At 36.9% G+C, this 25,498-nt stretch overlaps 3 protein-coding genes across 5 annotated transcripts in view; 2 read left to right on the top strand and 1 right to left on the bottom strand.

Annotated features, from left to right (window-relative positions):
* The window catches only part of LOC6041652 (protein sax-3), a 418,150-nt gene that overhangs the window by 282,632 nt on the left and 110,020 nt on the right, over window positions 1-25,498 (top strand). The gene's annotated exons all lie outside the window — the stretch shown is intronic.
* LOC6041644 lies at window positions 5,833-7,269 on the top strand. Its single transcript, XM_001850821.2, has one exon. The coding sequence runs from the start codon at window positions 5,880-5,882 to the stop codon at window positions 7,239-7,241; it is 1,362 nt and encodes a 453-aa protein (XP_001850873.2). The 5' UTR covers window positions 5,833-5,879; the 3' UTR covers window positions 7,242-7,269.
* LOC6041646 lies at window positions 19,795-25,295 on the bottom strand. Its single transcript, XM_001850823.2, has 3 exons — window positions 24,716-25,295; window positions 21,400-21,500; window positions 19,795-21,330 (listed from the first exon to the last, which is right to left on the bottom strand). Exons 1-3 carry the CDS (start codon window positions 24,870-24,872, stop codon window positions 20,917-20,919), a joined length of 672 nt encoding a protein of 223 aa, XP_001850875.1. The 5' UTR covers window positions 24,873-25,295; the 3' UTR covers window positions 19,795-20,916.

Here is a 25,498-nt window from a genome sequence, read left to right as displayed (position 1 = left end):
CCCATAATTTTGCAAAAAAAAATGTGAAAAATTAAAATCTTGTATATAAACAACAAAAACTTTAATTTTTAGTTTTAAATTCGAATTAAACATTATAAAATAGTAGTTTATGCAACAAGTTGCAAAAAGAGGATTTTTTCAGCACGAGTCCTACATTTATCCAACGAGGTTCACCGAGTTGGATAAATACGAAGAGTTCTGAAAAAAATCAAGTTTTGCAATGAGTTCCATACAACATTTTTTGCAATTCCAAAAAACGCACACTGAGTGAAATTTTATGCATAATTTTCATGTCTTTGATCAATAAATCGTTTAATTCAAAAAAAATGTTGAAAAGTGTTACTTTTCGAAACAAGTGCTGAAAAGTGTTACTTTTCGAAACAAGTGCTGAAAAGTTCAACTTTTCAGCACCCATTTGAGTGCTGAAAAGTAGAACTTTTCAGCATTTATTTTGAAAAGTGTTGCTATTCGATTCTGTTATTTTTGGTACAGAAAAGTAGGCTATTTCGTCGTTCAAGAATGACAGGAAAAGTGAGTAGTTTCAGGACGGAATTGCAAAAAATATATTTTCTAAATTTTGCAGCGTTTGACACTCATATATCAAATAAAAATTTTATATCTTTAAAAAACGGTATTTTATAAAAATAAATGTCAATAGAATATATGAAAAATTTCACGTTGAAGTTTAATCTTATATGAGAACATTTTTTGGTGAATGTTTGAGAATTTGACTTAAACACAATATTTTGATAAAATCCATTCAAATTTTTTTTATCATTTGACCTGAGCAGGAAAAAGTCAAAATGCTATTTAGGGTTTGAATCTATTTTTTGCAGTTGAAGAAAAAAGGCAAAAAATTAATAACGACATGACTGCTAACATCTCATTCTCATCAGGGACAGAATAATCGCAAAGATGTTTCGCTTGAGAACATTCCTCACCCGCGAAAGAGAGAAGAGGAGCAGTTCTCTAAAATTTCGGTCATTCGATTTTGTTTTTTTTTTTAATCTGACTGAAACTTTTTTGGTGCCTTCGGTATGCCCAAAGAAGCCATTTTGCATCATTAGATTGTCCATATAATTCTCCATACAAATTTGGCAGCAAATGATGTATGAAAATTCAAAAGTCTGTATCTTTTGAAGGAATTTTTTGATCGATTTGGTGTCTTCGGCAAAGTTGTAGTTATAGATAAGGACTACACTGAAAAAAATGATACAAGTTAAACAAATTTTTGGTGCTTTTTAATTTAACTTTTTGTCACTATAACTCGATTTGCAAAAAAACACTATTTTTAATTTTTTTGATATGTTTTAGAGGACATTAAATGCCAACTTTTCAAAAATTTCTAGGTTGTGCAAAAAATATGTGACCGATTTATGATTTTTTTTAATCAATACTATTTTTTTCAAAAAATTGAAATATTGTTCACAAAAATTTTTAAACTTCATTTTTCAATGTAAAATTGAATTTGCAATCTAAAAGTACTTTAGTGTAATATTAATAAAGTGCACCGTTTTCTTTTTTTTTAAATTACTGAATATGTTAGCTCACTTTTGAAAAAAATATTTTTGAAAAGCTGAAAAAAAAATTCTCAATATTTTGCTTTTTTGAACTTTGTTGATACGACCCTTAGTTGCGGAGATATTGCCATGCAAGTGTTAAAAAATAGGAAAATTGATGTTTTCTAAGTCTCAACTAAACAATCCACCATTTACTAATGTCGATATCTCAGCAACTTATGGTCCGATTTTCAATGTTAAAATATGAAACATTCATAAAATTTTCCAAAAAATCAAAATCAAATAAAAAAAAATGAAATTTTCCAATCTTTTCGAAAAAAATATATTGAAACACTTGCATAGCAATATCTCCGTAACTAAGGGTCGTATCAACAGAGTTCAAAAAAGCAAAATATTGAGAATTTTCTCAGCTTTTCAAAAATATTTTTTTCAAAGGTGAGCATACATGTGCACTAATTTTGAAAAATAAAAAACTGCAACTATTTTCAAAAAAGTCACCTGAAATGGATTTAACTTGAAAACGATGCACTTTACCAAAATTTCACTTCACAGAACTTTTTGAGAGTTGCTTTGGAGAATTCGAACGGTGCGGGTCGCGGTCAACACGCCGGTTTTTCGTTGCCGATTCCGTCTTTGTTTTCCCCCCGATTGTGTGTGTATTTCGACCCGGACGATTTCGCGTTTTCGCATTTTATTTGGTTTTATCTTTCCACAGCCGGCTGTCTAAGATTGAATCATTTATGCTAAACTCAACACCAAATAACCGGGAATAATCTCATCCGCATCATCCGATTGTTTGCCTTGAGAATGCATAATACATCACATCATTAAACAAAATTCATTGATTATTGTGTCGCATCATCATCCTCTATGATGAATCCTGGCCATTACCCTTTCCCACTAACAAAATCCCAAGTAGAAGTAGTTTTCCGGCACACGTGGGGGTGTGGATATCGTATAAAACCCACCCTTTGTAGCAACCTGTGCTAACTAACATTCCCGTCCCAATCCCTCGAGATCTACAAACTGACATGGCGGGCGCCGTTGGTGGCCAATGACTGTTACCTATTTGCTTCAGATCTAGTTTTAATGATCTTGATGTTTTATCTTTTCAACGCATTCATACATGCTGTTGATAAGGGAAACACCATTAGATCGTTTAAGCGTATGGTCAGTTGTATTGATAGGAGATTACGGTCCTGTTCAGCAACGGAGAAGGACAACCATGGGTGGTCTCTCATGCTCATGCTCATGCTCATTTCACTTCACAGAACTTTTTGATTGCAAATTTGATTTGACATTGAAAAATGAAGTTGAAAACAGATTTTTTGCACAACCTCGAAATTTCTGAAAAGTTGTCATTTGATGTCCTCTAAACATAATAATAAAATTAAAAATATGAAGATTTTAGGGTTCGATTGTACAATAACTCTTATTTTTTTATTTTTATGAATTAATTTAATTATCAAGAAAAATGTTCTGCATTTCTGATTAATCTGAAGCTTTGTGGAAACCTACTTTCTCTTTGACCAAAAAACCATTGTGAATGATTAATTTGTCATCAATCAATTTTGTCAGCTATCCTTTAATTGTTTCATAAAATATTTTGTGTTATTTGACTTTTTAAAACGACAAGTTTAATTGCGCAAAATATTTAAAAAAAATAGTTTTTCGATAGATTTTAGCTATATTATTAAAATGTTTAACTATAACATATTATATTAAACTATAACATCTTCATGCAATAAAAAAATTATCTAAGATATCTTTCATTTTTTTCTGTGATCTTTTTACCCAAATTTTGTTTTCAGGAGAGGAGTCAAATATTGATTTTTAAGTTTGTATAGGCTCAATTCAATTTAAAAAAAAAAACACACACACACACTTTCTGGAATACCTTTTTATCACTAAAAGTTTTGTTCCCATAATCCGTGTAATCAGACCAAAAAAGCCATAGAAGTATTGGCAAAAATTTGCAGCTCAGCAATTTTTATTTAAAAAAAAGTCTATTTATATTAAGTTAACTAAGTTTATAAACTTTTTAACAAAATACATATAAAAACGAACGAAGTTGACTTTATAGCTGTCGGCCACCATTGCTAGTACCAACCACTAGTGTCTTCCTTTTTAACTACAAGGACTTCGCCGCCCTGGGCTCCTAAGTGTATGAAAGTATGGCACGGAGCGACGGCGCCGAATACCCATATTTACACAAAGAATTTTAGAGCGCCCGCCGCGGGATTCGAACCAGCAACCTCTGGATTGTGAGCCAGTGCGCGGTCCGATTGATCCACACGGGCGGGACAAAACATATAAATATAAATTTTAGGTAAAATTGTTAAAAAGACGGAATTTGGTGTGAAATTTGTTAAAACTGGTTTTGTTTATAAAATTATTGATTTATATTGTATTTTATACTGAATTCGAAGCACGAATCACAAGTTTTCACATTTTACATGAAATTTGTTCAACTGAAATTGCCTATAAATTTGAAGATTTTTTTTAAATTGTGTTTCAAAAACACATATTATTTATTATTTACAAACTTATTTACCGTTCTTCTAGTGGAAATTTGTCCAAGGAATCCGAAAATGAATTCCGTTTTCCGATTCAAAATCATGTTCATTGAGAAAATCATGACACTTTGAGAAGTTTAAAAAATGACTTTCATCAACATTTTCTTAACTATAGTTAACTAACTTTTTAAACTTTTCAAAATTTTATAAAAAGTTCTTTTTGAGGTACTTTGAACACTTCTCTACCACGGTCAGTATGATTCTAAACAATTCCGTACGTATTTTGATTGTACTGTTCATTTTACGGAAAAATAGCAAACCTATCAAAGTCACCCCGTTTTACGGTATTCAATTATCCGGAATGGCTGATTTGGTCATTATAATGTTTTAGTCAAAAAAAAAAAAATAAAAAAATAAAGACTAAAATGTTTCGGCCTATTTCGTGGAGAATCAGCTAACAAAATGTCCATAAATGGGAGTTAAAAAATATTATGTCGTTTAATATTTTAAAGTAAAGTGGGTATAAATTTATGAGTAATGAGCGAAGATCAACATAAAGATTCCCATCATAAATGCATTAAGACCAAAACTTGTAGTGATTTAACAACTTATTCTAGTGATAGTGTAAACAACCAAACACTTTTCCTGTATAATATAAGATTAAATTTCAAAATTTATTTAACAAAATTAAAATCTTTTTTTCCAAAAATATAAAAAAAAGTTGATTTGCTTGTTTTCCTTTCAATTTTCAATGCCGATCTTGAAAGGGTTCTTCGCCTTCTGATTGCACCCAAACTGCAGCCCGTCCAGGCCAGAAGTCCAGTCGCGCCAATAAAATGCAAACATTTCGCCGGAAGCCAAGTTTCGACTGGCAGCAGCCACTGCGCGCCACGAATCTCATCAGTGGCTGCACTTTTTTAAAGACATTTTTCGACGAGAGGGATTTCAGCTCAGCTCAGAGCGGTGGTGCGTAATGCGAAATCAATAATTAAAGCAATTACATCACGCGTCCTTCTCCACCGTGTCGTCTTCGTCGCTGAGGTCCCCGAAGACCGGTCCGAATCTGTCAACGATTTATTACCTAACCCGGCAATCCCAGCGGAGCCTTGGAAATGCTGATGAGAACGGTGCTGGAGGGCATTTTTTGGACTTTGTTTCATGCCTGGCCTGGCAGATTTATTGGGGCACTTTTCCGAGAGGAGTTGGGGACCGAGATGATGGCAGTCACTAAATTGGAAAAAAAATGGACCATTAATCCGGAGCGAGGTTGTCTCCGAAGGACCAAGTGGCGTTTCTAGGTGATGAATTTCGTTCGATTTCTAGCAAGTGGATATTTGAGACGGAACGTGACAGTTTGGAATGGAATCCGGTATTTATTGTCCTTTTTCCAGGGAGGTTAAAGTGGTAGCAGGTGTTACTGTCTATTGTCTAGTTTTGACTTCAGAAGAAATTTATTTTGAACCTGAATTTGACCCTCGACATGATTGGTAATTTAATAAGAGATTCACTGGTTTATTATGTCCAACTTTTTTTTTGCCCAGACGAACGCTCATTTGCATCAATTTAAATCTGTATAACCAGACGGACTTCCCCCATTTGTAGCGTATTCCCCATGCTAGAAAGGGAGCAGCTACATTGTTGATCCGTACTCGTACAAATCCAGAAGCTGGATCACTCAGATCATCTTTGTGCATCCGACCCTAGCTGGCACTATCAGCTCTCGGACGTAATGTTAGGAATTCCCTGCCCTAATCAGCGCTTATCGCTGCACGGTGCTATAAAAGTCAGCGGTAACGATCCCAGAACTATCAGTCCAGCTCCTGAACTTGTAACATTCGCAACAATGCAGTTCAACCGCGCCAAACGTGCCACCACCGTGCGAACGGGCAACATCGACGACTTCAAGAAGAACGGCCAAAACTACCTGACGTTCATCGACGGTCTGCGCGGAGACCTGAGCCAACCGAACGTGGCTCACGGCGGAATCCGCGTAACGAAAACCGACAACGGCATCACCAAGGTCATCCTGAAGAGTGGCACCACCCAGATTCCGTTCATCTACCGGAACAGCGACCTGTACATTGTTGGGTTCGTGGTTGGGTCGGTGTTCTACGCGGACAATGACGTCTTCAAGTGGATTTCTCCGCGGGAAACGGTCGGCAAGTTGCCGGCCAAGCACGCCTGGAGGTCGGTGCTGGGGGATGTCAGCGTGGACACGCTGTCGGTGCCGCTGAGTTACAACAACATCCTGCAGGGGCGCAGTAAGGTTCCGATCAACAAGATGGGAGATTCGCTGAAGAAGCTGACCGAGGTGGGAGATCGGAACAAGAAGAGTGCGATCGTCAAGGAACATCTGGTACCGTTTGTGGTGGCGTTTTCCGAGGCGATCCGCTTCACGGTGGTCGCTAGGGCCGTGAGGGATGCCTTCGTGAAGAATGGAGGGGAGTTGGACATGAAGACGAACGTGCTGAAGTTGGCTGGGGCTGGAGGACCGGATCAGCGCAAGAGCACCCGCTATGACATCACCTGGTTGACGCTGAACTGGGGCAGTCTGTCGGAGAAGGTCAAGGTGTGCTATCTGGACAAGCAGGCACCGACTCCGTTCAAGTACTGCGACGAACCGCTGGGACTGGAGAAGAACCAGCTGAATCAGCTGCTTGGAGTGGCCACGGCCAGGTCGTTCCCGGCGTCTCGTGGAAAGCGCGAGGTTCAGTGGTTCAAACAACCAGTTCAGCAGGTGGTTGATCCCATCGGTCGCATCGGCGCCGAAGGCGATCTTCAAGAAGCGTCTTCTTCAAAGCCGATGTCTGCGATTACGCACCACCTGGACATGGTAGGATCGCTTCATCTCGTCACGATGGGAATTCTATATCTTTCCGGTCGCAAACTTCAACCCTTTGAGCACGAACGCGAAGTCGACGGTCAGGAAGCGCAGGCGATCGCCGCTGACCTGGTGGAGAAGATCAACTGCGTCACGGGACTAGACTCGGACTACGAGGAGGACATGAGAATGCAACGGGAACTGTACGGAGCGATCGTTCGAGGAGCCGATGTGGTGCAGATCATGACCGGACTTGTTGAGCAGAGGATGGAGAAGACAGAGGGCGTTGAAGAAGCGGTGAAGTCGATCAGCTTTGAGCTTGCGAAGCGGAATCATCTTGAGATTCCTCAAGAGGCGGAATTTTTCGCAAAGAATTGCTTCTAATATTTCCCAGTAAACTTCTACTTGAATACTGTTTTTTTTAAATGAGTTGACTACACTTTGTACCTTTTTCAAACCTGCTCCTCTAAACCCCTTGGAATCGATTAGCCAACCATCCCACCCTCATCGACATTCTATTTCATTTCGTTCAGACCAATTAAGCTTAACCATCGGTATACGGCAAGATTCGATCTAAATCCTTCCCCTGGAAGCTTCCCAGCTTCCGGCTCGTTACCCCCGGGAACCGGAGCAGGAGGCTTCCATTTGCGCCCGCTTAACCCTCAACCTCCTTTCCGGGATGGTCCATAAAACATGATTTCTAATTAGATATAGCCCCTTCCCTCGCTAAAACACCATCCTTTTTCAAGTCACTTTATTACGCAATTTCAACATGCCGTAGGCCGGCAACGGCACAGTCTTACACATCGTCGTTGTCGTGCTATCTTGTCACACGTGCATGTTGGGCCAAATTGAGTTAAGAACGCCATTTGTGCATTATATCACTTTTCATATGAAAGAAGTTTCAATCTTGTCGTGCTATCTTGACACACCCAAACAATTGCTGTTAGTGCGACAACTGGCCAAAGGGAATTCAGATCAGAACGCGTTTGACACACGTTCAAGCCCGACTACCGTAAATATTTGTAATTGTAACTCGGGACTTCCGGCAACCAAATTAAACCAAACTTTGAGGCAATGCACTGAATGGTAGGCCAAACAAAGCTTGTTTATTATTGTTTACATTGGGTGCTCCTTTGTTTTGTTTATGAAACGACAGAAAACGACATGCGACAAGATAGCACGACATCGCCGTCATGTTAGACCAGGAAGCGAGGGGCAGTTGGGGGTTAATTTCGTCACATCTCATGCTTCTTCTAATGGGAAGTATTTGCGTGTGTTTATGTTTGCAGGGGTGGGGTGTTAGGAAAAGGTTAGCGGGGTAAAAACAAAAACAATGGCGCCAAGGATGATGGTGACATCGAATCGACACGAGGATGGACATAACTGATGATGATGATTTTTTTTTCTTCTTCTTGGGAAGCTTGGTCCCCAAATTAAGCACACTCCATAAAGTGGAGCGAATAAACGTTGGGATTGCGGAATGCGTTACTGTTTTGATGAGATTTGCTGTTTTTGGTATTGGAATAAAAGGAGAGGAATAGAGCAGTTATCTACGAAATAGGTCTATGTTTAAACTGCTGGTGTATTATCAGATGATGTTTTTTTGTTGTTTTAGAATACTGTAAATCAAAACTCGGATCATTAAAAGTTTTTAATTATTGTTTATTGCTTCAGCTGTAGTTAACAAAAAAATCCTAGTTTCTAAATTCAAATAAAAAAATTAAATAAAACTGGTGGGTCTAATGGCACTTAACACAATCATTTCAAATGTTACTTTCAGTTTTGTCATATTTTTTAGACACGCTATCATAAACTCGTTAATATACTCATCTTTCAAGCAAAGTGGCATTCGTTGAACAAATGGATTGACCGATTGTAGAAAATCTGAGACACAAAAGTCAATTAATAATAAAATTTTATTTCTGAGAAAATGTATCGACCTACCTTTCAGTTGACTTTCCCGTTTAAAATCAAACTTTTGTAGTTTAATTTCCACTTCAATCTGCTCGAAACCAGCCAGTTCGAGCTGTTCTCTTATCGAATAATCACACTGAGCGTTTTGAGCGTAAACCGACGGATAGCTTCTCCAGTTCTCCATAAACGGTGCCCACTTGTCCATGGTGGCCAGCTCTCGCACGGCTTTGCTGAGTTCGGTGTCCAGCAGCAGTGTCGCCATCAGCTGCCCTCCGGGAAGCATCAGTTTAAATATGTTCCTGAACAGCTGTCGCTGGTCCTTGATCCAGTGCAGACAAAAGTTCGACGTAATGTGGCTAAACTTGCCCAAGTGCTTGATCGCCGCCGCATCGTACGTGGCAATGTCAAACACTCGAAAGCTTACCCGCGGAACCGAGCCGAAGCTGTCCCGGGATGCTCGAATCATCAGTTCCAGGATGTCGATCGCCAACACGCTGCTGTAGCGGGGAACCAACGGGAGTACCAGCCTGACCAGGGCTTCGCCATCGCCGCAACCAATGTCCAGCAGGCGTAGATCGGTGTGATTTTTCCATTTTGAAACGAACTTTGAGCTTTGTAGAATTTCCTTCGTCGTGTTCATCTGCAGCGCTTTTGACTTGGAGTACTGCTGCACGTCCTCCATCTTTGCTCGGTAGCTGTCACTTTCTGGAGCAGATGAGCTTGCAGGTTTTTGGCTTTTATACACCTTTGACAGTGTTGGGTGTGGATGAAACCCTCGAACTTGTTGCTTTGTGGTCATAAAAGGAACGGATGGTAATTAGGCAGTGCAGCATCTTAACGATAGGGTAAATCTTAGTTCGTGATTTTTTAAAGTTATTTCCGAAAATCAAAACACCACAATTTTATCTGGCCTAGGATTACATTTATTCACTCCAGCATATAATCAAAAGCATAATTTTGAACAACTATCGTCATTTTACCCTATGGTATGTCAATTTTAACATACAGGACCTGAGAATAGCAATACTTTTTTTTTTGTTGTACAGTGTGACACGTGCACACTCAGTTGCAAAATGAAGTCAAATTGTACAAAAAACGCAAAGTTTATTGAAATTCTTAAAAATTTATTAAAATCTGCTCCACCAACTCTTGACACATTTTAACGGTATGTCCACGCATCCTTCTCGCGTACACAAAATCTATCTCTGTGATTAATGCAACGCAGTTTGTCTTGCAGGTTGATTTTAAAAAAATGGATTAGCTGTTTCGATGCAATACCTTTCTTCGTGTTACTTTGAAAGAAAAACTGAGTGTAAATTGTGGCAATTGGTCGCTTGATATTTGAATCTCTTGTGCTACATCGCCTAGAGGACGTGGGATGATGACCTAATCCTCTGCAACTTAAACCGCATTAAATAAATAAATAAATTTTACCATTTGGACCATTTTGACCAATGTAACCAATTTGACCAATTTGATCTATTTGACCAATATGACCAATTTGACTAATTTGACCAATTTGACCAATTTGACCAATTTGACCAATTTGACGATTTGACCAATTTGACCAATTTAGCCAGTTTGACTGATTTGACCAATTTGGCCAGTTTGGCTAATTTGACCAATTTGACCAATTTGACCAATTTTACCAACTTGACCAATTTTACCAATTCTACCAATTTTACCATTTGGACCATTTGGACCATTTTGACCAATTTGGCCAGTTTGACTAATTTGCCCAATTTGATCAATTTAACCAATTTACCCATTTTGACCAATTTGACCAATTTGACCAATTTGACCAATTTGACCAATTTGACCAATTTGACCAATTTGACCAATTTGACCAATTTGACCAATTTGACCAATTTGACCAATTTGACCAATTTGACCAATTTGACCAATTTGACCAATTTGACTAATTTGACCAATTTGACCAATTTGACCAATTTGACCAATTAGACCAATTTGACCATTTGGACCATTTTGACCAATTTGACCAATTTGACCAATTTGACCTATTTGATCAATTTAACCAATATGACCAATTTTACTATTTTGACCATTTGGGCCATTTTGGCCAAATTGACCTATTCGATCAATTTGACCAATTTGACCAATTTGACCAATTTGACCAATTTGATCAATTTGACCAATTGACCAATTGACCAATTTGACCATTTAACCAATTTGACCAATTTGGCCAGTTTTATCAATTTAACCAATTTAACCAATTTGACCAATTTGACCAATTTTACCAATTTTACCAATTTTACCAATTTGACCAATTTGACCAATTTGACCAATTTGACCAATTTGACCAATTTGACCAATTTGACCAATTTGACTAATTTGACCAATTTGACCAATTTGACCAATTTGACCAATTTGACCAATTTGACCAATTGATCGTTTGACCCATTTGACCAATTGACCAATTTGACCAAATTAGCCAGTTTGACTAATTTGATCAATTTTACAAATTTGACCAAATTAGCCAGTTTGACTAATTTGATCAATTTGACCAATTTGACCAATTTGACCAATTTGACCAATTTGACATTTGACCATTTGACCAATTTGACCAATTTGTCCAGTTTGACTAATTTGACCAATATGGCCAGTTTGACTTATTTGATCAATTTAACCAATTTTACCAATTTTACCATTTGAACCATTTTGACCAATTTGACCAATTTTACCAATTTGACCAAATTGACCAATTTTACCATGTGGACCAATATGACCAATTTGACCAATTTGACCTATTTGACCTATTTGATCAATTTAACCAATTTGACCAATTTTACTATTTTGACCATTTGGGCCATTTTGGCCAAATTGACCAATTCGATCAATTTGACCAATTTGACCAATTTGACCAATTTGACCAATTGGACCAATTTGACCAATTTGATCAATTTGACCAATTGACCAATTGACCAATTTGACCATTTAACCAATTTGATCAATTTGGCCAGTTTGACTAATTTGACCAATTTGGCCAGTTTGACTAATTTGACTAATTTGATCAATTTAACCAATTTAACCAATTTGACCAATTTGGCCAGTTTGACTAATTTGACCAATTTGATCAATTTAACCAATTTAACCAATTTTACCAATTTTACCAATTTTATCAATTTTACCAATTTTATCAATTTTATCAATTTTAGCAATTTTACCAATTTTACCAATTTCACCGGTATTATTTCTATCAATTTAAAAAAGGCAAAACAGCAACTCAACTCAATAAAATCGGTAAAATCGACAAAATCAGTAAAATTTTAAAAATTACATGATTTAATGGCTAGAATTTGTAAAATTGGTAAAATTGATCAATCGACAAAACTGATAAAATTGAAAAAAATAAAATTTGGTAAAATTGGTAAAAATCGGTAAAGTTGCTATTTTTTTTAAATTGGTAAAATTGATAAAATTGGTCAAATCATTAAAATCTGTTAAATAGGTAAAATTGGTAAAACCGATACCGATTTTACCGATCTTTCTGAATTGATTGAGAGTTGCTGTTTTGCATTTTTTTAAGTTGATAGAAATTAAAATGTTCAAAAAGCTCTGGTGATTTTTAAAAATTGAAAAAATCAATTAATACCACTAACAAGCACAATATATTTGTCATCAAATTTGCATCAACAAGAGACTCATACCGTCAGGCTGAATCATTCCAGGAAATGCAGACGAAGACTCACCTTTTTCCTGCTTATATCTAGTAAGGTAATTTCCCAATGGAAACATAAATAAGAGAACAAAAAAAACCTCCCTAACCTTGATTCACGGCCAGACTATGCGGTTTCTAAGCGCTTGCACTAAACTGCACTAGTCTCAATCACACCCACCGGGCTCTAATCATTATATTTGCCACCAGTACGTCAAACGGCTAGTAACTTCCTGTCATAACAGCTTCGATGAGTAACGGCATCTATGCTGCTAGATAAAATGTCGTGTTTTAGAGATGCATCATAAAATGCACCAACCCCTGAATGTATGCAATTGGCCAGTATTTAGGCAGCCGTCGAAAATGTCCAAATTTCGCCTGTTTCGTCAAGAGTGTGTTTGCATATTTGAATTAATTTGCCCCAACTCAACGGTGCGCCGTTTTCCCTCGGTGCTTGTCAACAGCAATTTAACTTTTCAAACAATTGTGCTAAATTTAATCCTCGTCGGAATACACACAGACACGCACGCACGCACACTAACATCGTCAAACTTCCTGTCATCTCCACAGCTCGCCACATCCTCTCCCCGCGGGATGTCCTCCCAAACATTTGCATGCAGTTTGAAATGCACTCGTTCGGAAATTAAACAACCAAAACTCGTCACCGTCATTATCCCATCGAGCGAGAGAGAGAGAAAGCCGGAATTAATTAAATTTCGCAACTGTCAATTTGCATTCGGCCACGGAAGGTTGAACCTGTCCGGTGAGTGTTTGTGCGGGGGTGACTTGCCAGACTGGACACAGTCTCTCTCTCTGTTGAAATTTTAATAAGTTTCGAGACACTCACCCTCGAAGCTGCACTGCGAAGAGTGTGAGTGAACTCCCTCACTCTCACTCAGCCTGGCAATCGCGCATCGAGCACGAGCAAATCATCAACGATTATTATCATTGAACTGTCGATTGAAACATTTAAAATTATCATGAGTTCACCAGCCTTTAGGAAGTAGTGTTTCGCAAACTTTTGTTAAATTGTGAAATAAGTTTTTAAAATGTTTCCAATTAATTTTATACATTTTTACTAACTTTCACTCAGATAAATTTTTTTTTGACAAAATTTACTGATTTTAATTTAATAAACTCTTTTCAAAACCACTCAGAAATTGAACCATCAAATGAGATGAAAAGTCGGTCTGCTTTTGACACAACTGTTTGATGTCATTTGCATTGGCGATTTGGTTTTTGCCACTCAAATGAGCATCATTATGCAAATGTATCGCACGTGGAGGGAATTGGCTGGATGATTAAAATGTGTCCTGCGTGCCCTGTCAACATGCTGTCGCTGTTCTGTAGCAGGCTGAGGAGGAAATTATTTATCTATGATTTTGATTGGTTTTCTTTGTTTCGATTGCTTTGACTGGAAAATGGACAGACGTTTGTTTGGGTTGATTTGCATGGGTTTTAACCAGTATTTGAACAGTTTAGTGTACAAAATCAATGATTTACAAAACCATAATTTCAATTGATTTTTTTTCTCGTGATTGTACTATCTCCAATCCACAACTTTTATCTTTCAGCTGATTTATTCGATTTTCAAATAATTGACTGGCAGTCTTAAACCCCGTTCACATGGGCTTCTTATAGTCGGTTATAACCATTTTTATAACCTCAACTGTCAAAGTTGCATGAGTTAAAATCTTGTTTATCTTTTAAAACCGGATATTAGGAGCCCGTGTGAATGGGGTATTATCGAATATTTCATTAAAAAATGACTTTATATAATTATCACAACTTGATAATCTATGATATGTATAAAGTAAACTTTCTATAGTTAATCAAATTACTATAAGCATAAGCATAAGCATAGGTGCCCACCCGCAGTTGCTACTCCGTTATTGACCAGGACCTTCAGAAGTTACATCCACGAGCCGTGGAAGATGAGTGGGTGCTATCTTTCCTCGCTTCGCAACTTCTCAAAGGCCCCTATAATGCTGATCAATACCGGCGCCGGCCACGACCAGTGGTAGAGTCACGTGGAAGTGGATGGGAATGTTAGTCCTATAGTTAATCAAATTACTATATTTTTTAAACTAATCGTGGAACCATGAACTTTAATAATCAATATCTTGCAAAATCAAAAAAAAATCCTAAAAATTGCCAATACGTTTAGTGATAAAGATAAAAAAAAATACAATTAAAAATTATTATGTGTATCTAATCTAATCTAATCGAACACAAGCGCAGCCAGTCCGAAGAAAGCATCCTGGAAGAACTTGTGGTAAGATTACGCCTCAAGTCCTTTCTTGTCAATATTAATGATTACAGTACATCCGAGTTACCCCGAAAATGTATAGCAAAAATTAAAGCGGCCAGGCCTACTGCGTTGCATTAACCGCAGAGACAGATTCTGTGAACGGATCACATTTCACAGAATCATCAGGGAGGAAGGATGCGTGGACATACCGTACCAAACGCTCCGAATCAGTTGTGGTGTGGTGTGTTAGTGTAAATTTGGCAGATAATAATATTTAGAGGGGGGGGGGGGGGGTTAGGGAAGGTGGGAAAGGGATAATATGGATATATCATTTGATCAATAGAATATCATATAAAATAAGGGGAAAAAATCAAATAATGACAGATAAAATGGATAGATCTCACCAAATCAAGATTCAGATTCAACGATCCATAATAAACCTCCTTCACAAGCAAAATTCCGATCCATCGGCTTGGTAGATTTCGTAGGGATCGGAACCCAACATTCCAATTTCCTTGGAACAGCTTCCCGACATTTTCAACGATATCCATACGAAAAGAAAGTAGAAACCCCTTCTGGACCAACACTCGGAAGACTTCACTCTTTATGCAGAAATGTCCAGTTCTTCGCTTTGGCAGCTTACACCTCACAAAGTTTTCCGCGGATGATGACATTACAACCAACTGTCAGAAAAGGCAAAATACGGATCTAATATCTGGTTTAGACACTTTATAATTTTCTAAAATTTTCCTAGAAGGTTAATTTTAAATTCGAAAAAAACATGACGCAGCAAAAAAATTTCACGCCCGCACGCACCGATTACTACGATCAACCTCCTTAAAAAAAAAATTATTATGTGTATTGGCAACTAATAAGGATCTCATAGTCAACTTTAAGGTTAGGCAAATACCACCCTTTTTAGTAGCTACAAGAAAACTTTTTCACGACATAACTTTAAAAGTACTTCACCAAACAGAATAAAATTTAAAAGGGTCTTAGGGGACCCCAAAACGAACAGAATAATGCGGATCCGGCCAAAACCGATTCAGCCAGTTCTGAGATGATCGTGTGGAAAAAAATCATGTCTACACACATCCCAAAGACATTTGTACAGAATTTGATTCTGAGTCGATAGCTATACGTAAAGGCATAACTGAGAGGTGTATTTAAGAAGTTCATTTTTCGAGTGATTTTATAGCCATGCCTCAGTGAGGTGAGGAAGGCACAAAAATAGCAAAAGTATCACAAAATGCTTTAAATTTCATCACAATCATGCAATTACCGTCAGTGGGGGTGACATTGGGTCTGGGGGGTGAGATTGGGTCAAAGTGATTTTTTACGGATTTTACCATTTCTCAGGTTCTTCTCAATGAAAATGAATTCTGTTGAAAGGGTTGTGTAGGGGACATCTTAAGATGACTCTGCTGAAAAAATCTCGTTTCTAGAACAAATCCTGTTATTTTGGCAGCTGTCTAAAGTTGGGGTACGTTTTTGGCCAAAAATGACCTCTCGTAAAATCATTTTTCTAATATTTTTGTTAGGATTGCTCGAAAACTACCCAAATGTTTGAAAATCTCCACTTCAAACATTGTAGCGTGTCAATACGATTCCCTCGAGCAAGAAACACTGTTGGATGGCTTGTTTTTACCATATCGTTGTATTTGAGCATAATTTTAGTTTCATTTGGCCCAATGTCACCCCCTCTAAGGGGTGAGATTGGGTCAATTTTCAAACAATTGGCATTTAAGGTAGTGTTCATCAAAATCCACCATATTTTGGGAAAATGTTAGTAAACTATCTAAGAACAAATCTACGTTGAAAGATTTCCGATGTTATTTAAATTGTTTTTGTTATTAAGAAAATACTAGAGATGTATCGTTTTTCGACCCATAGTCACCCCCACTGACGGTATTAAAAATTTGCAAAATACCAATGAATCCATTTTTTTCCTAAGCTTGTACTTCTTTAACGGGAAAAAATCACAATATTTAAAATTTGGAAATGGCCTTAAAAGTCTACATTTGCTTTAAAAACATATTTAACAATGTATTCTGAATAGTCTGCAATCGATTAACAAGTTTTGAAATGAAAATTTGAATTTTAATCAATAATTTTGTTTGCCCTCTCATTTTTCAGGGAAATTTTGAAGAGGAGGGGACATAAGCTTGAAATAAATGTTGTAATGGCCTTATACATTTTGACAGTTATGCTTCTGGGACAAATTTACAAAAAAGCAATGAATCCAGAAACTTTTTTTTTTTAGTTTTTTGACCGATCTTTCGTTCAAAAAATCAAAATTTGTTAATGAATTTTATTTAATTCAGATAAAAATCTTATTATTTTGACCAAGAAACTACAACAAAAAATTAGGGCCAAATCAGAGCACTTTTGGTTTAGGTTCTGGTGGAACTTCTGAAAATCGAAGTTATGTGGCTTTTAATTTATTCTGAGACTTTTTTTTTAAATTTCTGAGGAACTTTAAATAAAATTTAAATGTTCTTCAAACTTTGATAAACTATTTTTGTGTAGTGAAAAATGCAATGGTTTTGCCTTCCTCACTTCAATGAGGAAAGGCTATAAAATCACTCGAAGATGAACTTCTTTATTCGACCTCGTAGACCCACCTTCACGTATACCTATCGACTCAGAATCAAATTCTGAACCAATTTCTGTGTGTGTGTCTGGATGTTAGTCCGTGCACCGAAAAATATGCACACGATTATCTCCGGAATGGCTGCACCGATTTGGACCGTGTTGGTCTCATTCGATTCGTCTCGGGGTCCCACAAGACCCTAGTTAATATTATGAAGTTTAGAAAAGTACTTCAAAAGTTATGCTAAAAAAATTTAAACAAAAGTCCGGAAGATTGTAAAAAGGGTGTTTTTTGTAAGAAAATCCGTCATGCTATACATTTTTAGAAAGGTATTAAAAAGGCCTTTCCAATGAGCCTAAAACATAGAAGATCTGATAACCCTATCAAAAGTTATTAGCACTTAAATGGTATTTAAACACTTTTTAGAGGCCGGATCTCAGATATTTCGATTAAAATGATGTCCGGGTCCATCATGCGACCCGCCGTCAGTTAGATAATTAAAGACCTTTCGAATGAGCCTAAAACAACAAAGTTCTGATAACCATATCAAAAGTTATATGCACTTTAATGTTGTTTATGCACTTTTTAGAGGCCGGATCTCAGATATTTTGATGAAAACGTTGTCCGGATCTATCATGCGAACTATCGTTGTATAAGTTATCAAAAGATCTTACAGATGAGCCAAATGGATTGAAAATTTGAAAACCTTATCGAAAGAAATGAGTATTGAAGCTTAATTTGTTAAACATGTTGAGGGGGAATGATGCAATTCTGGATGAAGATATTCACTATACGGTTGTGAGGAAGGCACCAATCACCTAAAGGTGGATTAAGCAATGTTTTTTTAAATAAAATGACTCCAATTGACTTTTTTAACTAAACTTGGAAAGAAGAAAATTGATTGGAGCATTTAGAAAAAAAGATAATATGTACTCCCTAGAGTTTAGATTTTTTTAAGTTGATGTTTCAAATACCATTAAAGTTTGTTACATCTAGAAATTGGGATGGAATTTACTATTTATAAAAAAAATAAAAAGCAGTGAATGAAAATAAATTTAATTTTGTTTCATTTAATTTATTCCTTGTTTTAGCATTTTTGCCGTACAGTTGCTAACCGAAGCTTAAGTTTTGACTACCTTTCAACAGATGATTTCTAGATTAAATTTTCAAAAGGTCCTATCTGCATAGGAAACCCAAGACTCATAGACTGTTTTGAAAATTTACTCTAGATTTATTCAATAAAGAGGGCAGAGTTTGCGAGTTTCATTGGATCGAATAAATTAAAGAAAAAAATCAAAATAGCTTTATGTACGTAGAAAGTCATAATTTACCGACCTCAATCAGAATTTGTAAAAATAAAAATATTATTTTAGTTAAAAAAAAATAGATTTTGATTTTTTGTACTGATTTTTAACTGACCTTAAAAATATTTGTTATAACACATTTTTAGAGAAACTTCTTAACTTTAATTTTTTTTAAGTTTATAGTCAAAAGCAATTAAAATTTAGACACAAAAAAAATTAAGGTAGATTTTTTCATTTCAAAAATGGTGCCAGAGCACGAGATCACCCCAAGCTCGCTTAAAAAAATTGGTGTCTTTTGTAAGTTGAATATCTTTTGACAATCAAAACAGATTACCAAACTTTAAAAGGCGTTCTAAAAATAAGAACATTCTCTATACATCGGTTATAACAAATAAGATTCTGATCAATTCACATTCATATTGTTACAGTTTTGCAACATTTTTCTCGATTTTGAATAACAATGTTATCGATTTTGAAAAAAATTGCAGCGAAATTGAGAAAAATATTGACGATTTTGGAAACATTTCCATGTTGTCGAATTCAACAACACAGTGTTACCGGATTTGCTTACAGGATTTCTATCCGTGAAGGGTGATCCAAATCCGGGCTTTCTCGGAGCTACCCCCTGAAATCATAGATTGACCCATCGCTAGGCTAAATTCCAAATTTGAGCTTATTCTTACAACGGGAATCCCTCCTTGCGCAAAAACGGTCCTTTTCGGAAGCTAATAACTTTTAAGCAAAAATCCTAAAAATATGGTGTCTTCCGGAAAATTGTTCAAAATTTAATGAAGGCTTTATATCTGAGAATTGATAAAGATTGGACGACTATTGCGCTTTCCACCGGTAAAAAACTGAAATATTTGCTTTTCTCCATACATTTTGACGATTTTTCCCAAAAAAAAAACTTAAAGCGATTAGAGGAAGGAGTTCCCGTTGTAAGAATAAGCTCGAATTCGGAATTTAGCCTAGTGATGGGTCAATCTTTGATTTCAGGGGGTAGTCCCGAGAAAGCCCGGATTTGGACCACCCTAATGTGCATTCTATTTTTTTTGTTACAAATAATTACTGATAGTTTAATGGCACCTTCAAAAAGACTTAGTTTTCAGGACGAATAAATCGTTCTTTTTGTAAGTCACGTATCTTGTTTTTCTTATATTCGATTGGCTTTCGACGCGTAAATAAAACTACAAGACTTGTTGTTTTAAATAAACTCAACTTGGGTTCTACATTTCTTTATTATGGTTACTTACGCACTTGGTTTCCTAAATAATCCTTTATCTATGCAATTGCCAAATAAGCAAAAGTCCTTAATGCTAGAGGAAATACACGCATTCTCAACCTACAATGTTGAGCGCCCTATTTGAAGCACTTTTAAATTTTTAACTATTCAGATTTCTTTAAAGAAAATAAACAAATTTTGAGACTAAACATTTGTTTTCTGAGTCACTTGCTTTGAAAAAGTAGAAATCAATTTTAAGAAGCTATGATTTGAAGAAAAAGTTCTGATAAGCTAAAATATAAATGTTTTAAAAATAGGCATATTTCCTCCAACATTTTCTTTAGTCAATGCTGTTCATAAATAATCTTCTCTGTTGTATAGTCTTCCTAAATATTTGTTCTACTAGATTCCTTAAAAATAACATTCTCCTACTCTGTGTAACAATCGTAATTATCCCTACATGAGTCTAATAATTCACCTTGCGCTCCCGTAGCATTGCGTAATCCAGACACATTGCTCAAACTCTCGCGTGCTTGCACACCTGGATTCCTCCGTTCGACGGCTACAAGCCAATCATTTAAGAAAAAATCCATCAAATCACGCTGTTCACGTTTTCCAAATCGTCACCGTCGCTCACCTGGCCTGGATGACTCATTGCCTAGTGACTCCCTCAACACGGTGCGGGTGGGGAATTTTAAAAATATACACATTTCAACACTCACTCTCAAATGTCACACTTGAAGTTTACACATTCACACGGCCGCACTTTATCCTGATACAAGAAAAAATGGCGCGCATTTACGTCCACACCCCGAATTACGCGCGCGCCCGTTTCGGTGAAGTCACTCCAGAACAATCCCTAACACCTAACATTCAAATTGCTAACGATCCTAAGCCTAAGCCTGAGTTGAGTATACGTACACGATGATGAAATCTTACTTATTTTTAATGGCGGAGGGGTAAATTTCAACTAACTTTCGCTTTCGATTCACTTTTTTCGTGAGATTCATTCGGTTTTACTATTTTCGTTCGCGATATCACTGCCACTGGGTTTCTCTTTGGTCTCCTACTAAGCCACGTTATCAACTGCTCAAAGCTACACAAACACCACCCTATGGTAGTGCTTATCGTTCGGTCCGGCAATCCGGATGTTCAGCGTATCGCACGAACAGTGCGACTGCGAGTCCAGCCGGTTCAGCTTGCGCTTCCGGTAGCAGCACGTGCCGCAGCAGAAGAACGCCAAGATCCGCTGGCAGCGACTGCGCGGAGGCACCGACTTTTGCTGCTGAAGACTCGCGTGCGATCCGCCGTAGTCGACGACGTCTTTGGTGGGTTCGTCGCTGCCGCAGCAGGAGCAGATCCCCTGCAGCAACAGCAGCAGGATCGTCACGGCGGTGTAGATCGTGAACAGGGCCTGCCAGTACGCTTTGAACTTGAACTTGCCGTCGGTTTCCTTCTCGACGACCAGCGTGTACGACACGATGAACGGGATGATGAGGGCTTTGCAGCGCTGGAAGGGGAGGAAAGGGAAAAGTGAGGTTAGGTTTGGGGATCACTTGGGTGATCTGGTAGAACTTACCCAGAAGACTGCCATGAAGAGCATTATGCTGGCCACGAAAAGTCCCAGGTATAGGACGGGCGATTCCGGTTCCTTTTGGTTGTCCATTATCGATTTGAGAACTGTAAGGAAGGTTGGAGATGTTTTTAGTACAATATCGTTTGCAGATCACTTGGAGAAATTTTGTGTTTTTTATTACCGCAAATCTTAATTTTACTACTTGAACGTGAAAGAAATTAACCTTAAATAATTAACGCTACATTGAAATAGAAAGAAAAGAAATAAAAATTATGTTAAAACACATCAAAATTCAGCAAATGAATGAATTATTTAACATTTTAAAATCATTTTAAACTACTCAATCTGGACAGAATGCAATAAAACTTCAATTTATTTAAATGTAAGAACTGCTCATCTTTGACAACCTCCTACAACAAACAAATAAATAAAAAAAATTGTAAAAAGCATTTCTCCAAAATAGACAACATAAAAAGATAACACCGATAAAGTGCGGATTCAAAAATATTTTACTTATATTATAACAAAATAAAAACTCACGAAAAATCAATTTGAAATCTTTCAAATATGCTAAAACAAATCGTTATTGCAAAATTTACAGCAACAAAAAAAAATAAAACTATTTAAATTGAAGTAACAAATCTAACAATTTTCCAAAGAATCATCATTTGTGGTAAGTCAAGACAAATGGGGTGAATCGGGACACCAGTTTTAGCCATGTTTATGCATAATATTTGGATATTTGTTATTGGCTAATGTTAGAACAGATACAGCACAACAAAATTCAGTTTAACCTCGCATAGTGGGCAGGCGTTACGATTTGTATTTAATCGATATCTCAAACATTACATATTATTTTCGCTATCTTTTAAAAGTTCAACGGTCGTCTTGTTTCAATGTACAAAAAGCTTCAAAAAGATTTCAAAAATATTATATCGTTTTAGAGTAATCGAAGAAATACAAAGCGTAACGCCTGCGCACTATTCGCCATTCTACTGTTAGTACAATAAATCCTAATCTTAAAACCATAAAAGCTATAAAATCTGTTTGGCCGTCAACTGGAGTGACGGTACACATTACTCGAATATACGCACAGACTTTCACCGATACAGAGAAAAAAAATACGTGAAGGCGTTACGCTTTGTATTTTGTCAGTTTCTCAGAAGCCATACAACATTTTTGCAAGCTTTTCAAAGCAATTTGGAAATCTGCTTAAGAGCTTCAAACTGCTTTATGAAAATTGCAAAAATGATCATCGTTTCAGAGAAATCGCTAAATTACAAAACTTAACGCTCAAGCGTAAAAAAAGTTTCTCTGTACAACTCTCAAAATTGCATTGAAATGACTTCAAAAATATTGAATTGTTCAAGAGATATCGACGAAATACAAAGCGTAATGCCTGCGCGTGTTCTTGGATTTGAAAGTACTGGCATACTTTTAATTGTTAAAGGCCATTGAAACATTTTTTTTGATTTGCAAATATATTTCAAAGGAATGCAGAACAATAAAAATAATATCAAACGGACAGACGTTAGGAATGGTTTTTACCTATATCTATTATAATTTGCTATATTTTTGAAATCTGGTCAAGAAATTTGTAGATTGACAAACGTTGATTAAATTGATATTGGAAGATTTCAAAAATACTGTACGGTTAAAGATATATTGGTGAAATACAAAGCGTAATGCCTGCGCGTGCAACCGGGTTTAAATGGGCTCTTTGTGGAGGCGTTACGCTTTGTCTTTGGTCGATTTATCTGGAGCAATACAGACATTTTTGATCTTTTTGAAGTGGTTTCTACAACTTTAAAAATTTGTATTTTTTAGTCGATTTTGAATCAAAAGACATTTGTTGTAGATCTGTAAAGAAGAAGATTCGAAAAAAAGTTGAGAGAAAAAGAGAAATCGACAAATTAACAAACGTAACGCCTTTGCGTAAAATAAAGATTGACTGTACAGGTAAACCTCGCAAGTGCGCTGGCGTTACGTTTTGAATTTCTTCGATTACTGTGAAACGACATAATATTTTTGGAATCTATTTGAAGCAAATTGTAGAATGGATAAAGGCAAACAAATTGCTTCAAAAATTGTCTGCAGTGTTTGAAAAATCGACAAATCACAAAGCGTAACGCCTGCGTACTTTGCGCAGTTAGACTATATTTTTTATTCACATAAACTGCTGAATTGAAAAGTTGTATCACCATAACGTTAAAAAAGATTTCTCTGTATTTAAAACACCTACATTATTGAAGCGTAACGTTTTTGTTTTGCCGAACATTGAGAAACCTCTCTTTACGCGAAGGCGTTTTGGTTTGTAACTTATTGATTTCTCTTAAACCAAAAATCGAAAAGAAATTTGTATAACTGCCCAATAATTAAAAAATCCTTCTAAAAAACTGCAAAAATGTTGCGTCGTTTCAGACAAATCGATACAATTACAAAACGTAACGCCTCCGCGTAAAAAAAGGGATTTCTGTACACAATATGTTGCAAACTCTATAACTCAAACTGGTCGTACAACTTGTGTAAATTTACAAAACTCGTTTTAAATCTGGCATAATATTGGTTTGGTTTAACATAAACCAACGAAATGAAAAAAGTTACGCCTCCATATAACTTGAAGGCGAAACGCATTTTATTTCGTCGATTTCTCTGAAATCAAGAAACAATTTGGCGAACTTCAAAAATCGATTTGTAGATCTGAAAAATCAATCAAATACAAAGCGTAACGCCTTCGCGTAGCAGAGATTTCTCTGTATCAAAGGAGCTTTTATCAAGCAGAAGCTTTAAAATTTATAATTTATAAATTTTGAACGAATCATAGATATGCACAAGATTAGTAAATTGTGTTGAAAAGTTCGCAAAACGCGGGCGCGGTGTTCTTACAGAAAAACTTTGTTTTATGTGGTGGCGTTACGCTTTTTATTTCGTCGATTTCTCTTAAACCATAGAATATGTTTGCAAAATTCGAAAAGCGTTGTGTAGATCTGAACAAAACCTACACATAGCTTTTAAAATATTGCAATAATGTTGGGTCGTTCTAGAGAAATCGACAAATCAGAAAAACGTAACGCATCACATAAAAAGAGGTTTCCTGTACAAAACGCAACACTTTATTTTTTCAAATTGTTGAAGGAAATTTGTAGACTGATGCGTGACAACCAGTTCCTTTAAAAAATCCGAACGGCAATCTGTTTGTTCGAAAGATCAGATTCAAAAACAAAACGTAACGCCTTCGCGTCAAAATGTGATGTTCCGTGTTCAGAATGAACTGAATTAGGAATAACACGATTTCCCCCTTTCACAACCCCCTACTTACATGGCACAATGGCACCGATGCCGCCGTCGACTTTCGAGTTGAGCACGCAGGTGATCGCGTAGTTGATACAGCTGACCGCCACCGTGTAGCCGTTGAACTTGACGAACCCCCGGTACATCTTCTGGACCTTTGCCCACACTTGATGTTTGGTGACCATTTTCGTAACTTTTTTTGTTGTTGCTATTTTCTCCGCGGGAACTTCCACCCTCCTACGCACAGGTAACAACCACAACACTCAAACAACACAACCTCTTCAGGTGAGCACCGATTGACTAGTGATGACAAATCATCCAACTTTGATTCGGGTATATCCGGACGGTGGAGCCCGCGCGCGCGCTCGTTCGCTCGATCTTGAGTGGTTTCTACAGCTGTTCGGATGGGACTAACCGTTTGATAGCCAGCGTAGCCGTGTGATCTTGGTCCTTTCCCAGCTCAGCAGCTTCGATAGGGTGGTGATTCACCATCGATCGGGCGGTGGTGGGGTGGCACGTACTACCGGAGCCTTCTAGATAGCTGGCTGGTAGTGGCCACTGCACCGCTGAGGTTAGTGGCTTCGGAAGTGTGAATGATCCGATCACGATGACGAGAGAGAGAGATGATAACCAAATTAGGTCTGCAGGACGGTGTTGATATTTTGAAAACATTCTTGAGTAATCAAAAACATTGTGATTTGATCAATTTCAAATCAATCAAGAGCAAAGAAACAGTTGAATTTTTCCAAAGTATGTATAATTAGTACTAAATTTAGTACAATAAAATTCATAACATTCAGTGTCATACATT

This window comes from Culex quinquefasciatus, chromosome 2 (assembly GCF_015732765.1).
Source record: "Culex quinquefasciatus strain JHB chromosome 2, VPISU_Cqui_1.0_pri_paternal, whole genome shotgun sequence".
Classification (NCBI taxonomy): Eukaryota; Metazoa; Arthropoda; class Insecta; order Diptera; family Culicidae; genus Culex; species Culex quinquefasciatus.
This window is presented reverse-complemented; position numbering and strand designations above follow the sequence as displayed.

Bases quoted from the DNA above. Each gene is read 5' to 3' on its own strand.
- LOC6041644 (XM_001850821.2), top strand. From the start codon at position 5,880: ATGCAGTTCAACCGCGCCAAACGTGCCACCACCGTGCGAACGGGCAAC.
- LOC6041646 (XM_001850823.2), bottom strand. From the start codon at position 24,872: ATGGTCACCAAACATCAAGTGTGGGCAAAGGTCCAGAAGATGTACCGG. The intron at 21,501-24,715 runs GTAAGTAGGGGG...CCTTCCTTACAG, and splicing joins CATCGGTGCCATTGTGCCAT to TTCTCAAATCGATAATGGAC. The intron at 21,331-21,399 runs GTAAGTTCTACC...CTCCCCTTCCAG, and splicing joins TCTTCATGGCAGTCTTCTGG to CGCTGCAAAGCCCTCATCAT.